General features: G+C 42.2%; 1 protein-coding gene across 1 annotated transcript in view; it reads right to left on the minus strand.

The window, feature by feature from the left end:
• The window catches only part of Slit3 (slit guidance ligand 3), a 590,749-nt gene that overhangs the window by 466,572 nt on the left and 97,705 nt on the right, over nt 1-26,472 (minus strand). The window contains exon 4 of the mRNA XM_003473328.5: nt 11,720-11,791. Coding sequence (XP_003473376.2) covers nt 11,720-11,791 — 72 coding nt within the window. The remainder of the gene's footprint in view (nt 1-11,719; nt 11,792-26,472) is intronic.

Here is a 26,472-nt window from a genome sequence, read left to right on the forward strand (position 1 = left end):
ACGAATGCCTAGTTAAATGAGACTGAGATAGAGGAATCAGTCTTACATCAATCTTTACTCTCCTGGACACCCAGTTTCTCCCTTAGCACTTATAACATGGATTATCTGCTCAGAGACATGCTGGCATAATCCATAACCCATTTTCACTCAAAAGCTGACTCATTGACTAAAAAGTCAGTCCAGAGCTTTGGACACAGCAAGGAAAGTCCAAGCCACCAGGTCAATCACAGGAAACTCCACTTAGTCAGCGATGGAGAGCTTTTGGCTATGCAACAGGTAGTGCCAATCAAGAAGAGGCCACACTTCCAAGCAGGCGTCATCACCAAAAGCAGCATAAGGAGAATTAGAACAGGAATGATGGGAAGAAAAAGACATCATGAATAAAACATTAAAATATTATTCTAGACCATGAATCAAAAACTCAGGACTGGTACACCAAATTAAGGGAAGGATCACAAAATTTACTTAAATTTCTATTTGGTTTGGACAGTTCCGTGTTATCATAGTTTTGCTGTTATTAGCATTGTGTCAAAACTTTCATTACAGTCCTCAATCTCCAGGACTTGTAAATGAACTCTAAACCTTATAAATGGAATTTAACATTCAAATCTAGGACTCTGAGCCTGTAGGAGAGCCAGGGGAAAGACAAACGTTACAGACTTATTTTTTGGTGTGATTTGAAATTATGCTAGAATTTGGCACATCAAATTAAAACTTTCTTTGTTCCCTGGAGAGATTCCCAAATGTTGGTTGAAAATGAGAGATGATTAGGTTCTTTGCAAATGTTTCTGTTGGTGATAAATGTAGTTCAAGAACAAATATTTCAAGATTATCAGACGTGGGCACATTTGCATCACTCAGATAATTAAAGAATGCGTGTTAAACCAAAAGGCCACTTTTCTGTATACTATGTGGGTCTTCCTAGATATTTAACTTGCTCACAGTTTCTACCTCTGGATAAGCAGAATGGGGGTGTCATGATGTGCATGAAGGTAGGTGCCTGGTTCTCATTCTCAGAGAACAGCACACTCTTTACTTGTGCACCTTTGGTGATCACCACGAAACCCTGACTAGGTTCGCTGGCTCTGCCACATGCCACAGGGTGCCAAGTATAGCCCTGGTATTGTAAAGAAAAGGATTGGCTGTCAAGATTCCAACTCCACAGGTGGGACCCAGCCAAGAAAGTCTGAGAAGGAGCCAGGTGGCAGAAAGCCCACATTCACACCCTCTGGGCTCTGATTAGACATTTCTGGGTTCCACAGTCAGCATCCCAACACTCAGTGCACTGGAAGGTCATGCACATATGGCAGGTGTTCAGTGGTGTTTTTGTTGTCCCTGGTCACATAGTTTTTCCCCCTCTAGGAATCAGGGAGGAATGTCATCAAGAAGGATAGGTATCAGCTAAGTTCTAGGTATCAGCTTGGTGTTTGTTTTATTCTTCTATTTTCCTAACTTAACTATTTTCATATACAGCACAAGGGCACACTGTTGTGGAAGGGCTTTCAGCTGTATGTGCAAAGATATGAGTTTGTCTAGCCATCAGCTGTTAAACCATCATATCACCAGTTAAAATTCAGCAGGATTTCTGGAGCTCCTGTAATCCTTTCTTCTTAGCATTCTTCTTTCTGCAACCATTCAGTTGGTCTCAAGTTTTCCATATAACAAGTATCAACACTGGTTCACGTTGGTCACCAAAGGTTGGTTTTACTTTCCTGGAGAGCGGCTTTTCTCACCCCAGTCTATAATATCAATTGAGAATGGAACACAAATCTTCAGAAAACCATCTTGGAACCCCCCACCTAGTAAACTAGCAAAACCCCTTACCTTCGAACCAAAGAAAATACTAAAACCATGAAATCACTTAAGCTACCCTTCCAAAGAAAGGGAGACTCAAAATGTTTTATGCAGCAACCTATAAGAAACTCATTTTGTGGGATGTTTCACATTCCAGTTCATGGTTTATTCCCCCATATATCCCCGCCAGTAATATCAAACAGATGTGGCAAAGAAGTCTGTGCAGAATTGTAAAAATTACAAGCATATTCTGTAATTCCAAAGCATTGTAAAGTCACAGCTTGGTTTTCTTTCCTTCTTTATAAAAAAAAAGATTCAAAACAATTTCCAAGTTGGCAGAATGTTCTTGGTATAAGTATCACCTGATCACTTTAGAAAAATTTTCTGTTGGCTCAAAGGGCTCAAAAGATTAAAAATGTAAATCTCAACTCTACCTTTCGTAAATCGCAGGAAATTTAGAAAGTTCTGCTTGCTAGCATGTATTTAAATCCATAAACTGTTCTCTTTTAATGTTTCAAGTCTTAATATCTGAGATCTCAAAATCATGTGATCCTGTGTGTATGTAAGAACACAGAAGTTCAAAATGCTGAATCATCAAATCTTCATAAATCTGATTCTTCTCTCTCTGTCTTTCTCTGTCTCTCTCTCTCTCTCTCTCTCTCTCTCTCTCTCTCTCTCTCTCTCTCTATCTCTCTGTTACTTGCCCATTCAAAGTATAGTTTGCTACAGGATTGATATAGTAAGTTACACATAGAATTGGGGTCAGAATGACCTGCATTTATTACTGGTGATTTCAGTCTCTCAAGACTCAGTTTTATCATTTGTGTAGTGGTGTAAAAATATTTACATTGCAGGATTCTTAGCAGAACAGGAGTTGGCCTGTACTTAAGGTGACTACAATATACTATGTGCTCAGTATGTGTTTGGTTCCTTCCTTTTTATTGAATTCATAAAATAACAAAGTTATACTAGATTCTCGTTTCTCAAAGTATGCTCCATGAGTGATATACACCAAAATCATCTAGGTGCTTATTTACAAAGTCAAAGTCAAGTCCTGAGGTATACCCCAGATCTAATGAGATCTAATGAGATCTAATGTGTTGAATCATGGCTTAGAAAACAGCAATAAAATGATATTTTCTATATGCTAAATTTGAGAACTGTAGCCTGAATCTTTGCTCTGCAGAGAGTGGCTCTAGCCCAGAAGCTTCACTTGCAGTTTGTTAGAAATACAAATTCTTAGGTCTCTCTATGGATTGGTGGAACCAGAATCCACATTGCAACAAGAACCCCAGGTGTTCAGATGCCTGGTAAAGTTTTAGAAGCACTGGCCTAGATAATTTTATTCCTAGATCTAAAATTATATGGTGTAAAAGCCTACAGGATCATTCCAACTATCAGTCCCAGGTTTGCAGGGGATCTTCAGTCGGGGAGAAAGGAAAGGACATGTACCATGCCTTTTTTCCTGGGTTTGGCTGAGGTTACTATACAATGACTGTAAGTCTAACAAAACGGAAGTGCCAAGAATGATCTGGCACCCCTGTAATACATTATTTGTCCATACGCAGATTAAAGTAAAACCTACTTGCATGCCTATGATGAAATTTGGAATCATGAGTAGCAAGAAGGCTGACCTATTATAGTACTCGGAACTTTGGGGACAGAGAGGAAAGGGAGAGAAAAACAGAGATACAGTTTGCAGGTGTATTCTCCAAGAGCTACGCTGCGCATGCCCCCTGGAGCAGTGATTCCAGCTCTGTGATGCTGAAGCCAGTCTTACAGTCCCCTGGTCTCAATACCACAGGTCACGTACCAGACCACACTCTACCTTGTCCTCTTTAGATAGAAAACTGAAGCCTAGAGAGGTAAAGTAACATGCTAGGACCACACAGGTCCTCAGCATAAGCTCTAGGCAGGCCAGCAGTCTCTATATCCCCACCATCCTGATGGTTTGGCTTTCCTATCATCCTGTTACCATCTTACCACATCAGACAATGACTCCACTGAAAAATTGGCTGGCATAGTTTTTGTTTCCTTCACTGATTTTTCACTTTTATAGCACTGTTTCACATCAGTGTGAATGTTTATAGAGACACATATTACATGTAGTTTTGTTTTAAAGTTGAGCACAAAATTGTAATACTAAGGTGGCTGCAAAGGCATCTATGAGCAGCAGAAAGTACTACAGAGGTATCAGGCTCTAGTTATTCAAGCCTGGGGTCAGTTAGGGCTTCAGCTAATAGGAACTAGCACCCATTGGGCTTTAATTAGCTACCGACTTTCCAAAACAACAGTGTAGAAATCAGAGTTAGGACTGTAGCCTCTACAGTGAGGCAGGATTGACTTTGACCTTTAGCTCTGCCAGTTTCTACCTCTATGACATTTTGGTGTCTGAATCTCCAAGAGGCTTTTAAATGGGAAGAACAGTGCATTTATCTCCTAAATCTGAGACAGTGATAGAATATATATGGAGCACCCTGCAGAGCATCTGACACTCAACTTGCGATCAGCAAACAGCACTCAACTTGGGACTCAGAAGAGTTAAAATGTTTCACACCTCCCCAAAAGTTCATACTCTGTAGCCCCTAATCTGAATACTTAAGACCTCTCTGTATTTAGACGTGAGGTCTTCAGTGAACATGAAGCCACCAGAGTGAAAGTCCAATCCAGTATGATGGATGTTCTTAATGAGAACAGCAAGTGACACCAGGGCATGCGTGAACAGAGGCACAATCATGTGGAAGCAGCACAAAGACAGACATCTGCAAACAACAACACAGACTACAAAAGAAACCAAGCAGACCAGCACTTTGATCTTGGACCTCTAGCTCCCAGAACTATGAGAAAAGAGACTTTCATTGTTGAAGCCATCAACCTGTGATATTCGTCATGGTAGACTAAGCTAACTAACACAGCAATTGTGATTACCATCCCTGCTGTAGAGCTAACATCTGAGATGCAGAGAGCTGAGGTCTCTTGCCCAGGGTCATCGGAAAGCAAGATTCAGGCCCACATCTGTAAGGTTCCAAAGTCCTTATTCTTTTCTCTAATATCAGGTTGCCTTGAAGAGAAAGCTGGCATTTCCAAATGCAGCTTCCAGGTTTGGGGGCATACAGGACAGATATACACTTGTGATAAAACCAGAATATCGTACCTGCCCAGAAGAGTACCAAGCATAGTCTATGTGTGCAGAGAACACCACATTCATTGGCACAAGTTGCCTGGAAACTGAAGGCTCAACCTTGTGCTCTTCGATGGGGAGGCTGATCCACCGTAACAGCCCTGTGGCTTGCAGCTGAATTGGTTGGACATGTTTCATATTGTGTTCAGCTGCCTGTGGATTAACTGCCCAAGTCTCTTTCAATTCCACTGCCCCGAGGGAAGGACAGCAGGTTTATCCCCAGTGACATGTTTTCAAAGGTGTCAAATATCTTATAGAACTAAGTGGAGAAAAATTAGAGCCCTTCTTTCAGCCACTAGCATAACTGCCTGTCCAGCTACGGAGTTTTAAACTATTACCAAATATTAAGTGAATGCTTTGGACCTGAATCCATGAAAGGTGTCATCAGCATTCCAGCTGTCTGCTCACACTCGCACAGGTAAAATGCAAAAACAAAACAAAACAAAACAAAAAAACAGTGGTGTCCTTAAGCCTCCCTAAAGCTGTCCAATCCAGAGAAATTTAGAGAGTTTTTAATCACTGTTTTCAGCTTTCCTTCTGCTCCTTATAAAGAATTTCTGGCAACATTACCACTTAGCATTGAATAACCAGAAACACTCACTGCCTCTCCCAGATGTAGGTGAAGGAAAAAGCTGGAAGGGCACACAAAACTCAATAGCCTCTATGTCATGGAACAGAATGCGCTCTGTCTTGTCTTCTCTAGATGAAACAACTGACAACCAGAAAGGCAAAGCAATATGGCTATGGCCGCATAGCTGCAAAGCAGTGAAGCCAGTAAGAGGAGCTGGTTCTCTTTCTTCAGGGACAATGCTTCTTCAACCCTCCTCAGTTCTGGAGCCTGGACTCTTATGTTGCAGAAATGTTTGCAATGAAGACCCCCAAACCCCAGCATATGCACTACTCCTATAAGCCAGCCAGCAAAAGTTAGGCATAGCCATCTTTCACAGTGCACTCACTTTGCACTGTATTCCACGCTTAATGGTGTCCATGGATGACTTTCATTTATTCTCACAACACCGGAGAGACAGAGAGGTTCTGTTATAGTCTATCTTACACATGATGAATAGGAGACCTAGAGAGGCTAAGTAGCTTGCCCAAGGTCTCATGGAACATGATTGGTACCCTTTCTCCCTTGCACTGCCCCCCGACCTCCTCCTTTCCCTAGTCCTGCATCAGATGCCAAAGATCCTCGAAAGAGCACATTAAACAATCCCTACACTTGACAACCTTATGTTAGGATGCGAGTGAGCAAATATTTATTGAGAGCCCAGGGCATGAGACTTTCCAGACACTCTGTGGACTACAGCAATATTGCCTCAAGCTCAGGTAGTGCTCCAGGATTTTATGGCCCCTGCTCTGTGTGCTTGAGAACAGCCCAAGAGGACAGATGCACCATGATGCATACATGAGGCAGATGGTGCTGGATGTGAGGGAGGGTAAGGGTGGGAGAAGTGCTTGGATATATGACAGTCCCACTGTCAGTCACTGATGGCATAACTTCAGCTCCCCACTATGGCTTGCATGGCACTGCGAGATGGCAGAAAATGGGAGGACTTCATGGAAACACAGATGCAGACTGAGTCCCAGTTCTGCTGTCTCCTGGCTCTATAATGATGGTTAACTCCACCAACCATTCTGCCCTAGTTTGAATCCGAAATGCCTCCTGTGAGCCCATGTGGTAAAATCTTGGTCTCCAGGATAATGCTATTGCAAGGTGGTGAAACCATACAAGACAGTGACCTCAGATTTATTCCTGAAGCTATGATGATTATGGAACTTCTTATCAGTGAAAATTTACATCACTTGAATGGTGTGTGGGGTTACTGAAAGGGAGTCTTAATGCAAGGTCCTTAGGTCCCTACGGTCATGCTCCAGAGAGTATTTAAGACTCTCTTTCCTGGACACAAAGTGAGCAGTTCTGTTCTGTCACACATGCCTGCTGTGATGTGCTGCTCTCCTGCTGGTCCAACGCAATGGAACCAATCAGTCATGAACTTGACACCACAAAACTTTTAGCCAAAGTAAACCTTTTGCCTTTATAAGTTAATAATGTCAGATATTTTGTGATAGTTATGGGAAGCTGATGTATACACCTTCTAAGCTTTAGAAATACTTTCAATAATGGTTTTGTTGGCAGGATTGCATGACAGTTGAATCTAAGGACAGCTAGCGAGGTGTTACCTCTTAGATATGAGACATGATTGAAAAATATGGTGAAGTTTAAATTTGTAAAAATTCATTACACTAAAAGATACACTGCCACTAATGTCTTGAGTCAATTCAAAATGTTTACCTTTTTCACTGTCACTTTGACTTTGGCAAAGAATGAGAAGTCACATGGTGCCCAGTCTGGTGGGAAAGGAGGAGGAGGACGCACTGTAACATTACTGAAAGGCTGCCTTTCCACTGGATGGCACTTAACAGCAGCATTCATTATATTTTTGATCATATTCTATGAAGACACTCATAAAAGAAGCCTTTCAGAACTGCTAAAGAAAGATGCAAGAATGATGAGAAAAGTGTATTTGAATTAAGGGGGATATTTTTGAGAAGATTAATGGTAAAGTGTTTTTCACTATAATAAATTAAAAATTTTTAAACATGCTGTATATTTTGATTGTATCTTGTACATCAGATTTATGGGGAAGTAATGTGAACTCTCCACTCTTCATTTTCCTCATCTGTAAAATGGGAGTATTTACAGTGGAGACGTGTGCAAGGAGTTTGTGACAACAGAGAAAATACTCTCTGAGGTCAGCTTCCCAGAGTTAAAGCCTTATTATGCCACTAGGCAGTGTTAGGATTGTGGGCAAGGGCACTGACCTTTTGGAGCCTTGGATCACTTGTACAGAACTAACTAAAGTACCTATTCAGGAGGGTTGTTAGGAGAATCAAATAAGTTACAGACACAAAGTGTTCAAAGTAGCACCTGGCATTCAGAGTGTTCGCTGGTGTTATTATCTCACAGTGCTACTGTGAGGCTTTGAAGCACTTATTTAAAGCACAGGGAATGCACAGAGTAAATGCTCAAGCAATGGTAGATATTGTCCCCTCTGTGACTGGCATCCCCCCACCCCACTTTCTTTAGATAACAGAATTACCCTGCCCTGTGGGGAACCCTATCCCCAAACAAACAGGATGAACACAAGACCCAGACTTGTTCAATCACAGGATCCTGTCACAGTGGCCACGGTCAGGTGCTCAAATAGGAGTCTGCGATCATACTAAGTAATCAGGGTCCACCCTCAGCTCTTTTCTGTCAGACAGGTGACAGAATCACTCTCCATTGGAGTTGCAAAACTGTAAGTTGGAAGTCATCTTGTGTGGCTGGCTGGCCACCATGGCCTCTGTTCCAAGAGGGAGGGGGTAAGATGAAGTCCTAATGACATCACCGAGCCCTCTCTTCCAGGTGTTCCTGAAGCTGTGGTTACCACTGGATTTCTAAATTACAGGAACTAATACCATTCCTCCTTGAGTTAAATCTTAGTAGCAGGCCTGGCAAGTAATTTTCAGTGTTATGACCTAGCCTAGATTCTCAATAAATATCACTTCCCTTTCCTGTCACTACTCTAAACATCTCTTTGTATACCACCAATCCTTTCCAAAAGTATTATGTGAACAAACACTATTCAGCAGTTTTTGTGTATATGCCTAATAAAAAGAAAAGAAAAGTGATGTCCAGAATGATTGCTTATCCTGCAGGACTCCCTAGAGAGCTGTCAGCTACACAGAGTCCCATTGAGCCTTTCCTGAGATACAGCTCACTGTGTCTACTGAAATGCAGTGCTCTTTTAAAACAGAGCTACTGGCATATGTATACACACTCATGATTGCACATTTATTGATTTCTAATTTGTACCCTGCTTACTTTCAAAAAGGCCCTGGAGTGGCTGACAAAATAAGACAAAGACATAATAGGGCCATTAAGAAAAATCAAAGATCAAGCCCAAAGAGAAAAAGCAATTGCAGATTATAGCTCAAACCTGGGTTAATATAGTTGCTTCAATAAAAAAAATTATATTTAGCTTGCAGCTTTCTGGCAGCCATTCAGAATTTGTCATGCTAGGACATGAGGAGAATTGGGCATCCTTCTTGTCAACAGCTCTTACCCACACAGAAGCCAAACTAGAGCAGAGAGCCTACTGGATGAATGAATGAGTGGATGAATCAGTGAGCGAGTATATGAATGAATGAATGGTGGACAGAAGAATCAAGTCTCTCTGAAAGTGCTGATTATGTCTTTGGGCCTAATTCATTCATGTATTCATGCTCATCCAACTATTATTGGCTGAATGTCTATAAGTATCAGTCCCTGTATCTGACCATGGATCCAGAGAGAGATACAAAAATGAGTTGAATATCATTCTTGCCTTCTCAACTACAGAGCTCTGTTTTGCAGCTAAAGCTTTGTGTAATTTGTCTCAATGTTCATTACTACTCTTAGTCTTCTCAGGGCTCCCACAGAAAGGAGACCAGAAATTGAGCTCACAAAGATGGAGATTATACGAACAGCAATAGTTATCTTTGCCCTTCCACTTACATGGCACTTTAAGCCTAGAAGACACACAGTTTCCCCAGTATTTCATTTAATACTCCAAGCTCCTTTGCAAGGAAAGGAGAAAAAAGAGAAGGCATCTCTTTGTACTGATGAGGACATTTGGGCACTGAAGGGAAAGTTCCTCTCCCTTAGAACAGAAGCCGTGGGTTTCCATACCCCAGTTCTGGCCCCTAGCATCTCAGAGGCCTGTTAACACTACCTGAAAATCTTCCTTTTCCTGAATCAAGACCAGGCTTGCCAAACTAGGCAACACCTAATAGTCATACGGAGGATTGTATGGGCAAAAATCAACCCACTGGACTCCCTGCAACAGTTGGAATACTCAGAACCCTCCCACTCAAACTCATCCAACAGCTCCTGCCCTTCCAGTATCCTCCCTCTGCTTAGAAATGGATGCTCAGATTCAGACTAATAGTATACAGTTTCTGGATCTCAGTTAAGCACCAGTTGAAAAGCCACAATGCAGTGCTAGGTGGAGAGATGGCTACTTAGTAAGCCTTTGAAGGGAAGAGCTGGACATCAGTCCTCTCAATCTGTGAACTCCACATCCATAGATTCAACCAACCACAAATGACAAGTATTCAGAAAGAAACGCATCTTTATCAAACATGTATAGACAATTTTTCTTGCCATTATCTCTAAGCGACACAGTATACAACTATTTACTTAGCACTTGTGCTGCATCAGGTATCATAAATAAACTTGAGCTGATTTAAAGAATACAAGCAGACGTATGTAGATTTTGTGAAAACTCTGTATGAAGGATATGAGTATCTGTGGATTTTGTTATCCATAAGGGACATGGAAACAATTCCCTGTGGATGCCTAAGGAAAAGTATAGAGGAAGGGGAAGACAAGGATGGTTTCTGGTATATCCATCTGGGACGACATTTATAGTTCTGCTAGACACTTGAGCTGCTAAAGTGCACTTCGTTGACCATCCAGGTGGATGCAGACTGGGCCCGTATCCTTTCAGATTGTTAACAAAGTCAACCAGGTGAACCAAACAAGGTGAGACCTTGACAAAATACAAGAGGCAGGCAAGACCAGTGGTCCACTGAAACACCAGCCAGCCCTGATCTATTCTTGTTTTAATAAAATGCTCCTTAAAAATACATTCATGAACACAGTCCGTGTGTGTGTGTGTGTGTGTGTGTGTGTGTGTGTGTGTGTGTGCGTGAGAGAGAGAGAGACAGAGAGAGAGAGTGTATTTCTAATGCAAAGTTCATTCTTAAGTATATATGTTGACATGTATTTCACATTTTCCAGTTTATTCCAGAGCCTGTACACATTGTTTGATGGCACAAGTAGGTATTAAACATAGTCATTGGGAAGGAGAATGGTGATCACAACATGAACACTTTCCCAATAATGTTAGAGTTTTCCATGCAAGACTAACAAACTCACTGCCTGACTTCTAAGCAGTCAAATACTGTCAGTCCATTCAGAAAGTCAGGCTCAGACAACCTAGTTTACCCCATAATCTCCAGTCACTGCCAGGGAGGATTTCAGATTCAATACAATGGAGCAATTCACTTTCAATAATTCACTGACAAGACATAAATCATAGACTCAGTGACAACCTGCATCTCTAGCTCTCAACTTTTTAAATCTCTGAGTGAGTAAAAGCTAAGTTATCCCCATCTCTTTCCTATTCATGTTCTGGACCACTCTGGAAGGTAGATCCAAAATTCAGGTGTTTCTTCCTTTTCCCACCAATTCATAGACCTCAGGACTCAGAGTTCTTGGTCTGGCACTGATGGGAAGCAAGGAAGGGACACGAATCTGTTCTAGCCAGCAAGACATTGAGGTTGAAATGCTTAATCCAAACCATACTCTCTGAGACCACAGGGAGTCTCATGCAAATAAATTCACCCCAAAACACCCCTCAGGGACTTTCCCTGATGTAAATTCAGATTCAAATTAAATGGAGGAGTTTCCTCCCCGAAAGAACATTCACTTCACATGTCAGTAGTCTTCAATGGCCACGTAATGCCACCGATCTCTGGATAAAGGAATAAGAAATCAGGCCTGGAGATTTATGGGAGACACACCATTTCCATGACCTGCTCCAAGTTTCCGTGCTGGGGCCTGCCAGACTCCATACAGCGTGGGGCACCACACTAAGGGAAACATGTTCTCGTCACTAAGGCGCAAGGTAGAGAATACAAGTCAGCTTTACTCACAGTCTGGTAAGCTTCGGTGTGCTCTGGAAAAGCAATTCTGGAAGGACCTGGAGCTTATTTTTGTTCAGACGCCTACAGAAAAAAAGAAGAAGGGAAAGATGTTGTTGAGTCAGGTATATTCATAGATCCTGCTTCAACCAATCCATCCATCAGCAGATATTAGAGAGACTCGGTATTTCAGTGTGGGATGTCCAACATGTGTAAAGCATATACCATTTTGGCAGAGCTTGTAGACAAGCTAACGATATACAGTTAAGGTCAGCCATAGACATAAGCAAGCATTTGCCGTGTTTTCCCTCCTGTGGTAGGAGTTTACTACAGACATCACACATGGATTACAACTGATCACAGAACTCTTTCCCATGGACCTCAGACAAGACAAATAAAGAAGAGGCCAAGGCTGATGACCATGGGCTGAGAGACCAGTGAGCCTGCCTTGCTGGATCACTGGACCATATCAGAGCTGCATTTTGACCTCCATGGGCCTTTGACCTTTCAATCTTTGCAGCCTGCTTTGCCATAAGAAACAGATTACATTTTACACCTGTGTTGGGATAAAAAGAGATGCATTTATATTACACAATATTTATTTCCACCTAACAGTTTTCTAATTTTCAAAGAAAAGTTATTACGGACCCTGACAATATTGTAGGATATTATGTTCTGGATTTGGAACGTCCCCCCAAAACCTCATGTGTTCAGAGACTGGACTTTTGAAAGGTGGTTGGATCGTACAGTGGAGGCACTGTATTCATCAGTGGATTCACCCGCTAATAAGTTCAGCAGTTGATTGTACTGTTAGGAGGCGGGGCCTGGGTAGCAGGAGGTCACTGAACGTGACCTAGAATAGTGCATCTTCCTCCCTGGTGCCTCCTCTTTCCCTTTACTTCTGGACCACAGCGCTCTGTCCACCTTTCCTTCCACTCTGCCATTTCTGCACTTGAGCCTGCCCCAATGGACCAAAACTGCTGAAACTGTGAGCCTAATGAGCACTTTCTCCTCTAAGTCGCGGTGTTAGATATTTTGTCCCAGCAATGAGGAAAATAAGAAAAGCCTGGACTTCAGCATTATCTCTTTGTGCCTGATGAAGAAATCCATCCTGCATCAGGAACCAAAGTCTAGGCATACAGTATGGCTTAATGTACAACTCAGTCCAGTAGGAATGGCTTTTATTGGATGATGGTCAACAGAACAATCCAAGTCTCTTTTTGAAGATGATCAATGCAACTTGTCCACAGAGAAGGCCATCTCAGTGATCTTCATGAAGGCTGTTTTCTTGGAGGAATTAAGAGAGAAAGATTCTCCTCCTTGCTAGCTCCATGTCATTCTGTTCTAGCATCTATTCACAGCCTAATCAGTGAAAGCAATTCTCCCTTTTCACACGAATCCCAAACCACCATTTAAACATATACCTTACAGACCCTAGAACCCTCCAATGTCAATTTTAGTATAAATGCTGCTGAAGCAAGTATGCCTCTAGTGCCGAAGAGCAGTGTAGCGTGGGTGAATTTGTCCCGAGGCCCATACTGTCTTTCCCCCGGCATTCACTCAGCAGGCATGATTCCCACATGTTGCTCCTCTTCCAGCTCTTTTGTCCCTTCTGTCAGTGAACAGAAACCTCAGCATGATGAGGGAACCACAGGAAACCAGGAAGGGCCCGATCTGGGAGAGAGGAACGTTTAAGACACTGTCTAACAAGCACCCTTTCAAAAAGGGGACAGCATGGACCGGCAGAGCTCAAGCAGTGTAGAATGGAAGGCTGAGATGGGAATGCTGTCTGGCAAGCTTCTGAGTAGGAGGAGGCAAGGAAGAAAGATTCCAAAGCCTGGAGGGACAATCTCTAATTCCTTGCTCAGCTCTAAGGGGGAACTGACTCGTGTATTAGTACTTTTTTATGATTTTAGAATTTTAAAAAAATTATAATAAAATTGTGTAATATAAGATTCATCATCTCCACAATTTGTAACTGCGCAGTTCAATAATGTGGAGCAGGTTTACCTGGTTGTACAATTATCTCCAGGACTTTTTCATCGTGTAAAACTGTAATTCCATACTCCTTAAATTACAGTTCTCTACCTCCTTTTACAGCTTTCTCCACGAATTTGCTTGCTGCTGTTTTGACCATTACTGGTGTCCTCTGTCCATTTGCTAATGTCACAGAAAGGGAAACCAGAGAGCAAGAAGGGGAACCCAGCTTCTGGTTTAGTACAGTCCTCGTGTGGTCAATGCTAAGTCCTCTGTAACAGATGGAAACCACTGGTCCTAGGAAAGGTGAGATGTTTTGGTGTTAGCCAGATCTGGGTTCAGGTCTAGCTGTATAGTGTTCTTATTGGGCAACCTTGAACCTAACCCGTTTACCTAACCCATTGAGTCTCAATTTTTCAATTGCAAAGTAACCCTACTTCTTTAGTTTACAGTGTTTTTCAAATGGCCCAGTGCATGTACAAGTGTTTAGCACTACAGTAGGAGCCTAGAAATAATAACTAAGAATAGTGATGACTGAGTCCTACCTAGATGTCAAACACTGTACTATATGCTGTCCCAGCAGGCCCTGAACTGCAGTGGAGCCTGCGACTGGTATTGTTATAATTCCTGTCTCTTACATAAGAAATTCAAAGCCCAGGGAAGTCAAACACATTTCTGAGGCCGCAGTGTTAGCAGCCAGTAGCTGGAGGATTCAGACACAGTCAGCCGGGCTCCAAAGCCTTGGTTCTGAAACATCCTAGAATTCAAAATCTTCAATAAATGAAGCTCCCTGCCCTTTTCCATTTCCACATCTTTCTCTGCTTCTTTTCATCCAGAAATGCCAACTCCTCCAACCTGACCCAGACAATGACCCATCTTATGTACACTGCCCTCCCTGTAGAGCACTCTCTTGGAGGTCCCAAGACAAAACTGTTTCTATATGGGCTTGTCTGGAACCACCCTCTATTGTCACTGCTGTATAAAGCCTGGTAAGAGTTACACTGAGAGACACAATGCTCCAGTCTAGGCAAAACTTCTAAAATCTGGCCTACCACTGTCTGAAGTGTATAGCATGGTTAGTATGCTAAAAGCCCTAAACCAAAGTTAAAGCTAAAAATAAAACAAATTTGGCTCTGAGGCTCCTGGAAGGGAAGGAATCATTTTCATTTCTTTGCTGGTATTTATGGCTGAACAAAAATAAAAAATGCAACCAAATTTAGCCAACAGTGAACTGCTTGTTGCTTCATAAACCCTAAATGAGGATTTGGGGTAGTTAGGGTGAGGTCCAGTTCTAAAAGCTGTGGGGTCTTTCCACTTCAGCTTGGGCAGGTCACATACTGGTTCTCCACATCAGGAGTTTGATACTCTAATTTAAGATCTCTCCAGCATTTATTCTTGTTGATTAAGTGAACAGGCAGAGTCTGGAAAGTGTTCCCTGAAAAGTCACTACAGGATCTACCATGCATAAGGTGCATTCCCACGTGACTGCAATAAATGCAGCTTGTAAACAGGAAAATGAATGAAATTCAGTGTGCTGTTCTCCTGTGAGAAGAGCAGGTAAGCACTGAGCTGCAGATGGTCTCTAGTGGCCATGGGCACTCATGCCACCTGCTGCTATATTGCCCTGGGTCCACAGGAAGAAATCTCTAGCCATAGTTCAATCTGGTAAATAGGACTTAATGGGACGATATGATGACACAACTAAAGAGGCCATTACCCAGGACATGGGCCAGGTCAACCACAAGATAAAGCCTACCCAGGGGCCTCTTTTCCTTTAAATCAAAAGTACTTCTTAATGTTACCACTAGCACAGTGGAGAACATCAAAGCCAAAACTTCACTGACTGGTGAGTTGCAAAGTCATATTCACTTTTTTAGCTTAAACTGTGAAGCTCTAAGAAACAGAGCCATGTTTTTGTGGAACAAAGACCTTTCTGATATACACAGTATACAAGACATAATTAGAAGTTTTTGATTCTTTGTTAAATTCACTCATTTAGCCAACCTTTCTACCAACCATCCAATATCCATTTATCTATCCATTCAACACTCTGTCCCTCTAGCTATTCATATATCCATTCATCTAGCTACCATCTATCCATCATCTATCCACCCGTCCATCTATCCATCTCTACACTCATTTATTCATCCTGCTCATCGCCATTTAGCCATCCATCCTTTCATCTCTCCACTTCTGCTTAAATAAGAACATACAAAGATAGATAAGAGGCATCCCCTTCCTATAAGAAGGTCATATGCTAGTAGGGGATATAGATGTGAACACAAAAACTGTACCATGGTTTTGTAAACAAAAGTATTGTGGGATTATAGAGGAGCAGATACCCTGCTCGAAAGAGAGGTTTAAATCTACTTTTGGAGGATGACTGTGATTCTTCAGCAGACATGGACAGTGAGCTCCAGACTTACAGCAGGCCTCCCAGGGTTAGCTAGGTGACTGAAGAGCAGGCTTTATCACTGGAGCATGGAAATAACTTGAGATCAAAAGTGGTGCAGTTGAACAAGGAGACAGAGGCTGTATCATGAGGGCCTCGTGGATCACAATAAAGGATTTAGGCTTGGCTTTTTTATGGAGTGCAACATGGAAAGAGTCTGAGGAGGGAGTGATCATCTGGTTTGAATTTGAGAAAGTTCTCTCCAGTAACAATAGATTTGGTTTGGAAGAAGGTAAAATTGGAAGCAAAGAGACGAGTTAAGAGGGCTCTCGAGTAATCAGTGTGGCTCTGTGAGGACTTAGCTGAGGTCGCCAGTGGTAATGGAGTGTAGGAGATAGATGTGAGGTATAATAAGCAAGGTTCTACGAATGAATGCATCTGAGGGTTGAGGGAATTGCAGGAGTAGGCATATTAAAAAATATCTCCTAGGTTCCAGCTTGGTTAACTGATCATTTGAGGTAACTGACCATCAAGAAATAGAGAAGGGAGGAATACCATGCAGAAGTGGATGTGTTTGATTCAGAATTTTTGTACCACTGAGGTCTCTCACATAGGCTGTGACAGCAACAGCTGGTATAATGCTAAAAGCATGAGTCAAATCCTGCATGAAGCACTCTGCATGCCTCACTGATTCCCCAGAGATATGAACCAGTATTCCCAGTGTCACTGAATAAGGACACAGAGATCTAAGAAGGTGCAGGTCTTCACCCAAAGTCAAACGCCACCAATATGATAGTTACCATTCATCAGATAGATGACCTTACAGCGGTGTTTAATTATTTCCATGATTCTGGTCACAAACTGAATTGGTGAGAACTGAATCAAATTTCTCTGTAAGGTCAACATTGAACCTAAGCATTGAATTTGATTCAGTTATTAGCTAATTTGATTTGCAACCAGAATCATGGAAGGAATTAAGTTTGTGAACCAATGCACCACTGTATTAAAACTGGGTTTTTAATGATTATATATAATGATGATGTTTTAATTAGCCCTTTAATGTAAACTGTCTTGATTTGTCATCTAATACGTAGGTGCCATCAACTCATTAAATTCTTGAGGTTCTTCAGAGTGGGAACTACATCTAACACATTCCTATCTCCCAACATTAGCCAACACAAGAGCAGGCTCACAAGGTAACTTCCAGGTGAATTTTTGGCAGGGATGGTTAATGTAGCTAGCCTGAAGATCAGTGACCTCCCTGAGATAGGTGGAGGAAGCCATCAGTGTGGAGGATATAAGACCCCCAGAGACTGTTCCCAGACTCCACTGCCTCACTTTGCAATGCAAGCAGGGAGTGAGGCACACTGCTGGCCCTTACTAGCAAAAGGACACGGTTGGGTCCTCCAGGGCCACCCACAGTACATCAAGTCCTTTCCCTTTCTCAGGGAGGTGTAGAATATCCAGTAGCTTGACTAGTGCCTGTGGGAGAGAGAAAGGCAAAGCTTGTGAACCCCAAAGGTCACCAGGACTGTGTGCTTTACTAATGAACTCAACTGGCTCTCGTCCCCCGGGGAAATTCTAAGCCAGCCTGGATTCCTTCTCTTTCCACTGCTGCTCTCAGAAACACCCATGAGTCTACATGGCAAGAGCCAAAGTAGCTCTGTTATTCAGGACACAAGCTTCCCATCACCCTTAAGGGAAAGACAGAGGAGATGTTGATCAGGAAACCCTGGGGAAAACAGCAACTCCTAGGGCAAGGGCAGAGCCCTGCCAGGAATAGAGGTCTCACGGTTGAGCTCAGCCTTAGCCACATCATCCAGGGGTTGCACAAATGTCACCATAAATCTGGACAAAAACCTTAATGGCAACTACAGACCAACCGAAATTTATTTCCATGGTTTAGAAACAAGTTGACCCAAGGTTTTGCTTCCACAGTAATCAGCATGTGTTCACTGACATTTAGATTGGCTAACGCCAGTTTTAAAAATTGGTATTTTAAATTTGCAACTTTTAGATTCCTCATAACAATTAAAGACTTTGTTTTTGACATTTCTAAGGAGGAAAAAAGAAAAAGCTTTGTTGCCATAGTCTAAATAAAATTCTTGTCCCTAAGCGGTCCTTTCTTCATTGAAGCTGTTATGAGAACCCTTTAAAAAAAATCACTTAAATTATTTTAGGAACACAGCTATTATATAATAGCAAAACATGTATCTCACAGGATACCTGAGCAGGCTGAATGGTTTAACATCTGTAAAGTGCTCTGCAGTGCTTCTCAAGGGCTCAATAAATGGTAGCTGTTGTAGCTACTGTTAGTTTCATTGTCTTCAGCCCTAGTTGCCCAAGATATCAGAACTACAGTTTTGCTTTTCCTCCATTGATATTGGTCAGGAAAGCAGAAACAAATGCACTCCAAAAGCTCAGTGGTTAACGCAACAAACATTTACCACCCTCACATAACGGCCCTGTACGATATTGTTGAGTACTTGTGTCCTCTGTAACTATTATGTTGGGGGAGAGAATGGAGAAGAAGCATACGAGGAGCTCTTAATCCCTTTCACCCAGGAATGATAAATATCACTCCTGCTCTCAGCATGTGAGCCAGAACTAGTCAGATAGTTCAAACTTAACTGCAAAGGAATCTGGGAAATCTACAGAAACAACTGGATAGTTGATAGGGACCAGTATCATAATAATCTACATGCTTTAAACCTCAAGGCAGCAAGATGATCATTTGGTCCTTTTTTTTCTTCTAAGGGCTGTGTTAGGTGTTATATATGTATTGTCTCACTCACTTCACACTTAGAACAAGTCCTATAGTAAATATTGTCATAGTTTAAATAAGGAAATTGAGGCAAAGAGAGTTTATGTGACTTGTCCAGAGTCACACAGTTTGTGAGTAAGGCTTGGACATGTCACTTGAAAATAGAAACCTGTGATTTTAACCCTCTGCCTTCTGCCTCTTTAAATCTTTGGTGCTTGAGTGACCAGCACAATACTCAAAAAGAAGAGAGGCCATTAAGAAGGAATAATTATCTACATTACAGCTGGAAAAACTGAGTTCCAACAGTCTAGCAATCTGGTCCTGTACCTCCTTGGCCTTACTGCCCAGGGTCTGTTTACCTGTTTGCTGCCCCTCCCCCTCTAGTTTTGGCCCCAGATCACTGCTCCAGAGCCGGGGGGGGGGGGAGATCCTGAGTTATCTATTAAGAGTATTTATGATTGGCTTCAGATCAAATGGGCCCATCTCAAATTTCGTAAGTGTGCTCTCAGCCCCTGCATACCCTTTGGTTCTAGGCTGGTTCTAGGTGGCCCACATAGCAGCCCTATATAAGAAGCTCTTAGAGAACCTGGGCTTTCCCCGAGTCTCACCGTACTGAGACTAGCTCAAGACCTCAGCTTAAGGACAAGCACAAAGCCTCACTAGCAACCCCTTTTGAACTTTCCCACACTTTATAATGGGCCAATTTTCCTCCAATTATATGGCTGTTAGGGAATTACAGAGCACATCAATCGCCTGAAATCTCAGGTCTCTGCCTCCTGCCCCAGCTGCTGCCTTATGCTCAAATACCTCTGCATCCAAAAGATCTTGACTTCAGGAAGATAGAAGCTGAAGGGGGAAGAGAAGGGCAGGAGTTCTTTCCACGCAGCTGTAGTGCAAAACTGCAGAGAGTGAGCCAAAATGTACTAAGAGTCTTCTGGCTCCATGGTTGCTGACCTATGAGGCTTAAGTCATTTTGGCTAGAATAATACAAAGGAACCCCAGAGGCTACAGTCAAAACGCTACTTTATGTAGGATTGAAGTCAAGAAAACATGGGTCTCTGGAGGGTCCCTAAATGGTTGGGTGTGGAACTACTTGGTACGTACAGGGATCAGACTCTAGCAAAACACGTCAAAGGGTGCATGCATGGGAATGCACACCCACATATACTGCAGACACAAGGCACATGCATCAGAAGAGTCATGTACAGCCTCAGGACTAGCCAAATCCACTCTAGACAGTCAGACCACCTGAAAATGCCAAAGCACAGATCCTAGAGTAACATATTTACTCCACATCTAATAATGGTATCAACACGATAGGGATCTCCCCAAGCTTCATTCAGAATTAGGGCCAGACCCATTTTGAGATCTTCCCATCTTTCAACTTTTCCTGACCCAGGGCTTTTACACATGCTGTCCCTTCTCTGGGAATGCACTTCACCCTCCTCCTAAGGGGGAGCCATAGAAGAGTGAGAAAGGGGTCAAATTTTGGAAACAATTTGAAGGTGGAGACAAGATTTGCTGATGGATTAGAAGTGAGGTGAAGATTGGATGCAGAGTCAAGGATAATGCTGTGGGATTGGCCAGGGCATTAAAAATTTTAAAACTTGTATTAAAAAGACTGGGGTTAGAGAACAGTTGGAGGGCAGTGAATATATTTGGATCAAATTAAATTTTATACGCCTACATATATACAAGTGTAGATACATAGTAACAATTGAAGATACAAATCTGGGTTTTGGTGATAAGACTAAGACAGAGGTGCAGATGGTATTCACAGTCATGAATGTGGATATGGTCAGCCCAACAAGATGGTAAAGAAGGTCAGAGGAATAAGGACCAAGTCCTAGCCTATATCATACATCAGAGACTAAAGAGAAGAGGAAACAGTCACCAGTGTGGCAAAAGAATAAACAGACAGAGGAGTTGTGCGAGCCAAATGAAGAAAGGGATGCAAAGGAGGAGGGGCAGAGGAAGGACATAGGTTGTCACCTGCAGCTGAAAAGAGAGAGATGGGGATGCCTTATATTTAGCCATGTGGGCTTACTGGTGACCCTGCGAAGAGGAACTTGGTGAAGAGATAGCATGAGATATTAGCTGCAGTGTTTCAAGAAAGAGTAGTAGGAGGAGGAAGTAATGAAAAGCAATACTTTGAGATACAATGCTGTGAAGGAGGGATTGTTATGGATTAAGAACTGGTGGTCAACTTAATACCAGCTGGATTACATCAGCATGGCATTGAGCAAAGATGCTCCACCTGAGGAGGGCCTCCATGTCACTGAGGATGGCTGTGGTGCCTTTCAGGATAGCCCTCGTCTTTGCTTAAGTGTGACTTCTCGTCTCCAGTGTAGAACCCTCAACCCACTAGCACAGCTCCTTCATCCTGCTGGCATGGACTTTCTGGCTTCCACCACTGACCCTTAGGTCTTCACAGCATGGATCCGTAAAAGACGCTGGCGTGAGTCCTTCTTGTGGGTTCTGGACCTTCAGTTGGACTCATGGGAGGCATTGTCCTGAGCTCTAGGTTTTTATCTGGACTCATGTGGGACATTGCTGTGGGATTTAGGCTCTATAATCTATGTTTTTGGTGTTGCAGATAGATTTCCTGCATTTTCCTGTGTTAACTTCCGGTGACCATTATAAAAATAATATTATAAACTCCATGTCCTAATCCTAATTGTTCTTTGTGTACAACCCCTGACTACAACAAAAATAAAAAGGGATTGATAGCTAAGAGGGGAAAGGGGTGAAGGCAGATTTTATTGCTTTTGTATTTTTTGAGATAAATAAAACGGAAATATTTGTATGCACATAAGAATGATCCTGAAAAAAGGATAAATCAATGATGCAGAAGTGAGGGTAACAGTTTTGGAATGAGGATTCCGGGCAGGAGGGATTCTCATGTGCAGGAAACAGCAATGGCTTTTGACAGGATAAAGAGACAATGGGTCATCTGCACCTGTGGCAGGGAGGCAAAAATTAGGGAACAGTTTATGGCAGAGGGGGTTGACGGAACCTGTGGAAGTCTTCCAACCACTTTGGTTTTCACTGTGTAAAAAGGAAGCTTGATTAGCAGCAGAGACAGAGGAAGGGAGAAGGAGGTGTTTGATGACTGGGAAGAAAAGGTGAAAAACAGTTGTCTAGAAAGGGCTGGAGTGTGACCAGCAGCAGCCAGTGCTCACTGCAGGTTACAGTGACCATCATTTGTAAGTGAGGTTCGTCATAATGTATTTTTCTTCAGCCACGTTCAGGTTCCTTGGGTGGGTGGTGCAAACTGCAGAAGGCAAAATTCAACCAAGAGCAGAGTTTTTCCAGGTAACTATTGTGGAGAAAAGGGGGCAGAGGGGTTTGGAAGTATGTGGTCATAGTAATTATAGGTCATGAAATCTATGCTGAGTCACAAGAGGAAGGAGGTCAGTAGGTCATTAAGAGATTAGGTAGTCATTAGGTCACAGTGACAAGAAAACATTCTGTATATTACAGGTCTCTGCAAGGTCTAAGAACTCTTAAACAGAGTGTGAGGCTGGGGCTTAAAGAAGCTGTGCTATCTCATCCCAGCTCTCCCCAGAGCTTTGTGACTCTGTAAACCAGGATACTTCTCTTGATTTCTTTCATAGGTAGAGTGAGTGGGTTGTATAACGTGATTCCTAAGATCACTTATCCTGCTCTTCTTAATATCTTCTGAGATGTGGATAGGATGCATACTGCACTGAATTCTAAGTCCAGGTCTCCATGAACTGTCTTTAGGATCCAATCTCTCTATGTCTTGGTTTTTTCTCATGAAAAAGGAGAATTATGGTACCTACTAGAACATCCACTTGGATGGTAAATGCAAGGAGAAGAGGGATCGTTGTCTGGGTTGGCCACTGTGACTCAAAGTTTAAAACACTTTCTAGCAACCACCCAGTGTTCAATAAACACCTGCTGTTTGACTGAGTGGATGAATAAATGAGTGAATGAACGCGCAAATATCTTCTTTACTGCTATTTTCTAGAATTACTGGAGAACCAATATGATGAGGTTGGTAAACGGTTAGAAATAGAAAGTGCTGTAAGTTGTGCCATGCGGTTCAGACACCCTTGTGCTGGTAATTTCGTTTCTTACTGAGGAAAACAATGTTGCATTAAGAATCTTCAAAGCTATTGCAATCCAGTTCCCAGAGGGTCACAAACACAAGAAGACAGATGCAACTCTAACATGCTTACAGCATCTTCAGAGCCTGCAGCTGAAGGCATGCCACCTCTTGTATAGTGGGATGAGGTGGAAAGTGGGGGCCGTTTCAACAGAGTGAAGGTGGAATCAGTGTGAAGAACCCCACTCCTGGGAGCCATCAGAGGGAGGTTTCCACACCAGCAGAGTGATAGGTGCTGAAAGGAACAGGTAAGACACCTCTGGGCTTTCTGTTTTCTGTGCTGCCTGAGCACACAGATAGAAGAGCTGTTATGTTGGGACAAAGAAGGGAACTGAGGATTCCTTGGAATTTAGCACTGCTCTGTAAAAACACACAACATCAAGACATTAAGCATGCAGTGAACACCCCAGAGTGAAAGCTCAGGCATTTGCACTACAAATTAAAAGAAAAATATTTTAGGCGGCTATGAGGAATTTTCTCCCACTTAAAAGTCCTCAAAACAATGAAACAAAGCTGATTCTAAACAGACTGGTGTGAGGCTCTCCACATCCTCTCTGGGTTATTTTAGGCCCTTCAGAGTCTCCAACCCCTTCAACCCACACAGGTAGGAAATTGACAGATGCAAATTGAAAGAGAAATACTCTAGCAAGGAGATGTCAGGGAGGCCAGGTGCGACTCAGCACAAATTTTCTGGAAGTGTACTGTTTAAAATGATCCTGTTTGAACCCACTGGCCTTTTCTTTTTGTTCTGAGTAAGTTCAAAGTGAGAAAGGGAGGGCTGAGAGCAAAAGATTGAAACATTTCTAGCTTGTGAGTAAGCGAGTGACGAATTTCTCTTTCATTTTTGTTCTAAACACTTACACTTGGCAAGATCTGCTAACGATGGCGTGCTTCTCTGTTTATCTAGTCATTTAGATATACATCTACATATCTAGCAACACAAAAAGATCCTTTAATAAAATTCTCGGGCATGAGCCAAAGAATGTAACATAATTATCTGTGACCAATTCTCATCTATAACTAATTAGAATTTTACTTTCGCACAGCATTTCCTTTTTGGTTCAGGTTCAAGATTTTTTAAAAAAAATTTTTCCTAGAAAAGAAAAATACCTGAATATTATTAGAACTATAGGACAGGAGGAGACCGAGAGGAAAGAGATACTTTTCAGATTGCATTATTACTTTGCTGTGATTGAATCTTCCTTAAATTATTCCTTTTGTTGTTGTTGTTGTTGTTGTTGTTGTTGTTGTTGTTGTTGTTGTTTAATGCTTTTCCAGCATGGGAAGGATTACTCAACCCTCTGGCTTCTGCATTTGAACTGAAGTCTGTGGAATAGTTTAAGAGCCCACACTCACCTCCCTCACCCCCACCTCAGGCGAGCATTTCCACATCCCAACCACAGCTTCGAGATCCCATCCAAACTTGCTGGCGTCTCAAACTGAATCCCAGATGTTCACTTAGCAAGAAATAAATGAATGGCCCAAGCTGTGGACTGAACCAGTGATCCTCAGAAATAGATTCCAGGTGTGTTGGCCTCTGGATCACTGTACTCCCCTGTCTGTGTAACACACACACACACACACACACACACACAGCGTCATCTTCCTATGTAAAACTAATACATAATGGGCAGAGCTGATTGCCTAGCTTGAATATCTTTTTAGCTGTGGACAGAGTAAAATGCTCCAAGTGCACATTTCTTTGTCTTTGACTATCAAAATCATCTTAGGTCTGAAAGAGCTTAGAATTGCTAGCCTGTGTGGATTGGTAACGTTTTTCACTGGCAAACTTAGCTACCTCTTGTGTTTCCTATGTGTAATGGTCCAAATGTTTATGTTCCCCAAATCTACATGTTGAAATCCTAACTCCCCAGGTGATGATATTAGGACTGAGGGCTTTGGGAGGTTAAGGAGGTCATGAGGGTGGAGCGCTCAGAAAAGGGTTTAATATTCCTATTAAAAAAGGAAAATTCACAGAGATCCCCCTTGCCTCTTAAACCATGTGGAGACACAGTTGGAAGTCACCCCACCATCTATGGGTCCGAAAATAGGCCCATACCATGCATCAAATCTGCTAGACCTTTATTTTAGATTTTTAAAACTACCAGCCTTTAGAACTGTGGGACATAAAACTTCTATTATTTATAAGCGTATGGTATAAGTCATGGTATTCTGTTACAGTAGCCTAAGTGAATGAAGGCACTGTACAACTCGTCTTATTGTGAATTTATCAAGTGCCTCCTCTATGCCTTGCCAGGGGCAAAACACAGGAAGAAAAAATGAGACAAGACAAAATCTGCCCTCAAAGAACTCGTAGTCCTGTTGAAATAGCAAGATTCAAATCACATAATCATGTATTAAGAAACACAGTGTTAACTGAGTATCTATTGTGTGTCATGCTCTGAGACACAAAGACCAAATGTGGGGGAGGAAGATAAGACCGTTAATGGCTATAAGAACATGTGTTATATGGTGAAGAAGGAAACTGTGGGAGACACAGCTTCATGAAGGAGCAATTCTCGACGAATATCTTGAAAGAAAAGGAGGAATGAGCCAAGGAATAAAAATGGAGAAAAAACAGAGAATACAGAGTCAACCATCTTCTGGTCCTGTGAGGCTTAGAATATTTGTGATCCAATCCTGTAAGATCAACATATGTGAAGTGATTACAAGCTGGAGGATCAGGTGGTAAGCATGGCTTGCAAGCAATGCAGAAAGAGCCAATGAACATATGCAGGAGGCGAGTCTCAAAGGACAGGCAGAGAGAAAAGGGTGAGATTTACCATGCTCAGTGGACAGTGTGGGCAAAGCTATGAGCAAATGACTTTCCATGACAGTGCACAAACAGTAAGGGACCTAATATGACCCAGGCACTAGATGAATGCGGAGTGACAGTGAAGATCAGACAGGTAGGTAAGAGGTGGAAGAGCTTATGGGAGGTCAGAGACCTCTAAATGCAGCTGTCACATCTTGCAAAATTTTAGAGGGCAAATACATGCACTAGCATTTTTACTTAATCCATATTTCTTATGTTCTTACAAAAATGCACAACTGTCGCATGGCCAACATTACTTAAAGAAGGGCTAAAGAGAAAGAATGGACACTGAAATCAAATTAAAGAAAATTAGTAGTAGCAGCCTAAGTGACAAAGACCATGAATAGAGTAAGCAGGCACTGACATTTCCTGAGAAAGATTGGCACGAAGAAAGTCAATTGGTAGAAAGAAAAATTCTTAGGCAGTAGCATCCTAGATGTATTTGCAAACTGTGACAGTTAAGCTAGACTGTCAACTTGATTAACTTGAGAGCAAGTAAAGTGCCTTTCGGGGTATGTCCAGATGAGGAACAAAGGCAAGAACTCGAATATTGTATCTGGTCCCTGGCCTCGTCTTTTCTAGTACTCTTTCTCCTTTCTGTTTTCTAGACACTGTGAAGTGAACAGTTTTGCTCTGCTGTTCCCTCCCATATGGTATCTATGTTTTGGAGTCAGCCAACCATGGA

Source organism: Cavia porcellus, unplaced genomic scaffold (genome assembly GCF_034190915.1).
Source record: "Cavia porcellus strain 051 isolate PalLab524CR breed Dunkin Hartley unplaced genomic scaffold, mCavPor4.1 scaffold_19, whole genome shotgun sequence".
In the NCBI taxonomy this organism is placed as follows: Eukaryota; Metazoa; Chordata; class Mammalia; order Rodentia; family Caviidae; genus Cavia; species Cavia porcellus.